The sequence below is a fragment of the Sinocyclocheilus anshuiensis genome, unplaced genomic scaffold (genome assembly GCF_001515605.1).
Source record: "Sinocyclocheilus anshuiensis isolate Anshui unplaced genomic scaffold, SAMN03320099.WGS_v1.1 scaffold276, whole genome shotgun sequence".
Taxonomy (NCBI): Eukaryota; Metazoa; Chordata; class Actinopteri; order Cypriniformes; family Cyprinidae; genus Sinocyclocheilus; species Sinocyclocheilus anshuiensis.
Genome location: NW_015554080.1, coordinates 101,538 through 106,535, shown reverse-complemented (window position 1 = coordinate 106,535; position 4,998 = coordinate 101,538). Strand labels below are relative to the sequence as shown.

Genomic DNA, 4,998 nt, shown 5'->3' with positions numbered 1-4,998 from the left:
GATGGATGGATGATGGATGGATGGATGGATGGATGGATGGGTAGATGGATGGATGGATGGATGGATGGGTAGATGGATGAATGGGTGGATGGATGATAAATGGATGGATGGATGCATGAATGATAAATAGGTGGATGGATGATGGAGTGGTAGGTGGGTGGATGGATGGATGGATGTATAGATGAATGAATGGATGGATGATGGGTAGGTGGATGGATAAATGGATGGATGCATTAATGATAGATAGGCCGATGGATGATGGAGGGGTAGGTGGATGGATGATGGATGGATGGATGGTGGGTGGGTGGATGGATAAATGGATGGATGGGTGGGTAGATGGATGAATGGATGGATGGATGATAAATGGATGGATGGATGATGGGTGGGTGGGTGGTTGGATAAATGGGTGGATGGATAATAAATGGATGGATGGGTGGGTGGCTGGATAAATGGATGGATGCATGAATGATAGATAGGTGGATGAATGATGGAGGGGTGGATGGGTGATGTATAGATGTAAATAGATGTACAAATGGATATATAAATAGATGTTGTGAAGAGAGTTGTCAGCACGTCGTTGTTGTTCCTGTTTGATGTTCTGTGTGTTTCTGGCTCCTGCAGGCTGATGAAACTCAAGACGTTCTGCACTTTAACTACACCTCGTGGCCGGATCACGGCGTGCCGACAGTCAACGCCATCGAGAGCATCTTACAGTTCGTTCAGATTGTACGGCAGCAGGTCAACAGGACCAAAGGGCCCATCGTGGTCCACTGCAGGTGAGACTCCAGTGCTGATGTGAGAGTCTGTGGTACAGGAGTCACTCCAGTTCTCAAAATGGGGGGCGGACTTAGTGATTTGGGGGCCCGAAGCAAATTTCAGGTATGGGGCCCCAACACAATAACTATATGCTCTTTTATGCCTAACCCTTATTTTACTCACGCTCCCTCTCTCTCATAGGTTATAGAGTTATTTACCCCTTAACAACTTAAGTAAATAATTAGTCAACCTGATGCTGTTCTAAAGCCATATTAGGCTACCTTATTTTTTTCGGATCACAAAAGAAGACATTATAAAAAATGCTTGCACTTGTCCATTTAATGAATTGTAAACTTCTTTAATCTTTTTACAAAAAGGATTCAAATGTCATAAAAATTATCCCATGCAACTCATTCCATATTCCAAGTGTTCTAAAGGCATACGGTAGGGTTTGCCGAGAAACAAATCGAAAATGTAATCTATTATTTAGAGAAAATCTCCAGTCATCGCATTCATGCATTTATATGAGTGTGCGGCAGTTCGCCCCGTGCACCAAGGAAAAGCGCACAAGCAAGTCATTTTGAAACAAGACAAATAAAATCATGACACGAAACACGATTCTTTCTTCTCTTAGGTTAATATATCTGTTCTGAGATAGTCAGTATTATGCAACCTAGAAAGTGCACAAAGAGTGCTCCCTCTATAATCACTAAACGCTGTCATTCACTTCAGTTCATCGCGCTCTCATGATGTTCCGTTAATCAATGAAGCTGTCTGCATTGCACAATCAATCTCTTATTTACATTGTATCTACACGTCGTTATAATGAGAGGATTCGCGAGCTTGCAGAACTCAGCACCTGATAAAAACTCAGTATTTTGAGCAGTGAGTGAACATTTGAAGCTCTCCATAAAACAAATACACACTGGAACGTTTGCCAAATATGTTTCGCCAATATCAGATGGGGCCCCCTGATTCCCCGGGGCCCTAAGCGGCCGCTTACCTCGCTCATTGGTTAAGTCTGCCCCTGCGCATGGGTACTGCAGGGGGACTGCGGGCCATCAGCAGAAAAAGAAAAGAAGATATAAAACAGTAAACAGCCAACAGACGTAGAATGGGAGATGGATCGGTTTGTGAAAGGGCAGTGAAAAGCCATAGATGAAGTTGCAAAAACCCAGGCAGGTGCTGGTCATTCAAAAGTTAAATGCAGAATATGATCTTGCTCTGAGCTTTACTCACCGTGTCTACACTGGACGCGACAAAGCGACCGCTGAAAATTATTTTGAACTTTGTGTCAGTATGTCATTAATAGAACGAGGCATCCGTTTACTGTCGGGGGTTTGTCGTGTCGCGCTGCGCCACATCCAGTGTAGACAGCATCACTGATTATAATGGGTTCTGCTGTATTTTGCCGCTCACGTCCAGTGCAGAGTATGTGAGCGGAGTGGAGCGGCAACAATTTCCCCTCCGCGCTACGGCTAAAATATTTCAGTATGTTTAAAATATCACAGTTCTGTTCATAACATATATTAAAAGAAAAAATTTAATAAATAAAATAACAGCAGAATAGTTTCAAAGTGGCTTATTGGAACACTTGTGTGCATGCCAAGCTAATTACATGGTTGTCAGCATTAAAAAGTATCATTGCTGCTTTTTGCAGTGCAAATTTTGTTTGTGAAGGATGCAAATAACTGTTTTTGTCATTTGTTTTACCTACGGATCGCTGAATTTCTTACTGCTCATTCGAAATGAAGGATACAGATGAAGTAGCACTGAAGGATTACATTTGTTTGAATGCATTATTGGGAGAGCGATTGCGTGTGAATAAGTGTACCTGTTTAAATCATGCGTTCCCCCGAAAATATTTATCTTAAAAGGAACAAACCAATTCCTTGAGAACTATAACTTCCCGTTGCCGTCATCGTAACCTTCACATTCTTTATGATTTGAGTGATCCATCTGTATCAAGCTAGCTAAATATGTTTAACATGTGAATTCTTGCTAATTTTTCTATGCAGTTAAATTATGGGCAGTTGGCATGAATTGTACTTGTGATTGTAACTGTACTCAGAGCAAGTGAAAACCACGATGCTCCGACTTTTAAAAAATCCACTCCTCACTCCATTCAAAATCACACCGCTCTGCTCTCTGCTCTCACTACACTCCGCTAACATACTCTGGTCCAGTGTAGACACTGTGTTAAATGTCATTGGTGAGGAGAAAAGTCGTGTCCTATGCCTTAAAACACTGGCAGCGCGGACAGCATGAAACCCACAAAAAATAAGAGAGAATATTTATTCTCTGTATGTTATTTTTCAATGTTTCAAGTGATGCAGGTTTTTCAATTTAAATCTGGAGTGGGTCGCACCGGCTCCTTCATCGCTCTGGACCGGCTGATGCAGCACATTCAGGAACACGAGTATGTGGACGTCTTGGGACTGGTGTCAGACATGCGCTCACACAGGCTCTCCATGGTCCAAACCGAGGTACAGAACCCGAACCAGAAACGGAATCAGATCCAGAACCGAACACTGAATCTGAACCAGAAACCGAATCAGATCCAGAATCAAACACTGAATCTGAACCAGTGCCAGAAACCGAATCAAATCCAGAACTAAACACTGAACCAGAAACCGAATCAAATACAGAACCAAACACTGAACCTGAACTAGAACCAGAAATAGAATCAGATCCAGAACCAAACACTAAATCTGAACCAGAAACCGAATCAGATCCAGAACCAAACACTGAACCTGAACCTGAATCAGAAACCGAATCAGATCACGAACCAAACACTGAATCTGAACTAGAACCAGAAACCGAATCAGATCCAAAACCAAACACTGAATCTGAACCATAACCAGAATCCAAATTAGATCCAGAACCAAACACTGGATCTGAACCAGATCCAGAACCAAACACTGAACCTGAACCAGAAACCGAATAAAATCCAGAACCAAACACTGAATCTGAACCAGAAACCGAATCAGATCCAGAAACTGAACCTGAACCAGAAACCGAATCAGATCCAGACCCAAACACTGAATCTGAACCAGAAACCGAATCAGATCCAGAACCAAACACTGAATCTGAACCAGAAACTGAATCAGATCCAGAACCAGAAACTGAACCTGAACCAGGGGCTCTTTTCAACTGCTGTTTTATTCTAGAAAAATGTTAAGAATATTTTATATTCCCAAATACTGTATATGTCTTAAGAATGCTCTTCTGTTTTTCTTAAGATTGTTCTTAAGACAAAACTTAATAAGAATTCAAATTCTTTCAAAGAATCTTCTTCAAAATGATTGTAAATAGGCTCTTAAAGTTAGAATAATGTCCAACGTGTCCTAAGTCCTCAAACGTGAGATATTTAAAATTCATTTATTTGGTTGTTTCAAGTTAATTGTTGTAATTAAACATAACAATATAACACTAATGCAACGTTATATAAAACAGACTTTTCAGTCTTTTTTTCAGTGTTTTTCAATGAATTGATCAGTGCCTTGTCAAAAAAATGTACACAAGAAAATATTTGAGAACTTTGAGAATTTCACTTGAGAACATTCTTACAGCTTCTTGGAATGTCTCAACTCCGTTTTGAAGATTTGGATGAATCTATGGAAGCTTGTTTGCACCACTGGATAAAAAGATAATTTAGACTTTTTAACTCACAATTCTGAACTTTTTTGTCACAATTTATAATTGCAAGAAAAAGTGAGAATTGTGAGAAAGAAAGTCTAAATTACATGTTTTATTTTTTATTCTGTGGCAGAAATGAGAAAACAACTCGGATAGATATCTGTGAGATATAAAGTCAGAATATTGATATAAACTCATAATTGTTAGATATCAAGTTAAAATTGCGGAAATTTGCTTCCATATGAATCCAGACCTGGAATGGTAAAATGACGTGTAATGTGTGTGTGTGTGCGAGTGCAGGAGCAGTACGTGTTCATCCATCAGTGTGTCCTACTTATGTGGAAAAAGAAGAAGCAGCAGACGCACACGAGTGACGTCATCTACGAGAATGTCAGCAAGTCCTAATGAAGTGAGACCTCAAAATTAATAAAATTTTATGAATATTAAAAATATATATAAATGGATGGATGGATGGATAATGGATGGATGGATGGATAGATTGGTGGGTGGATGGATGGATGGATGGGTGGTGGGTGGATGGATGATAGATGGGTGGGTGGATGGATGGATGGATAGAGGGGTGGGTGGATGGATGATGGGTGG

The 4,998-nt window shown here is 40.5% G+C and overlaps 1 protein-coding gene across 1 annotated transcript in view; it reads left to right on the top strand.

The window, feature by feature from the left end:
- LOC107669033 (receptor-type tyrosine-protein phosphatase O-like) overlaps positions 1 to 4,805 on the top strand; it is a 55,937-nt gene extending 51,132 nt beyond the window's left edge. Inside the window, exons 23-25 of the mRNA XM_016461133.1 lie at positions 622 to 773; positions 3,104 to 3,242; positions 4,696 to 4,805. Of these exons, the coding sequence (XP_016316619.1) occupies positions 622 to 773; positions 3,104 to 3,242; positions 4,696 to 4,800 (396 nt within the window). The 3' untranslated portion in view covers positions 4,801 to 4,805. The remainder of the gene's footprint in view (positions 1 to 621; positions 774 to 3,103; positions 3,243 to 4,695) is intronic.
- The last annotated feature ends 193 nt before the right edge of the window (positions 4,806 to 4,998 follow it).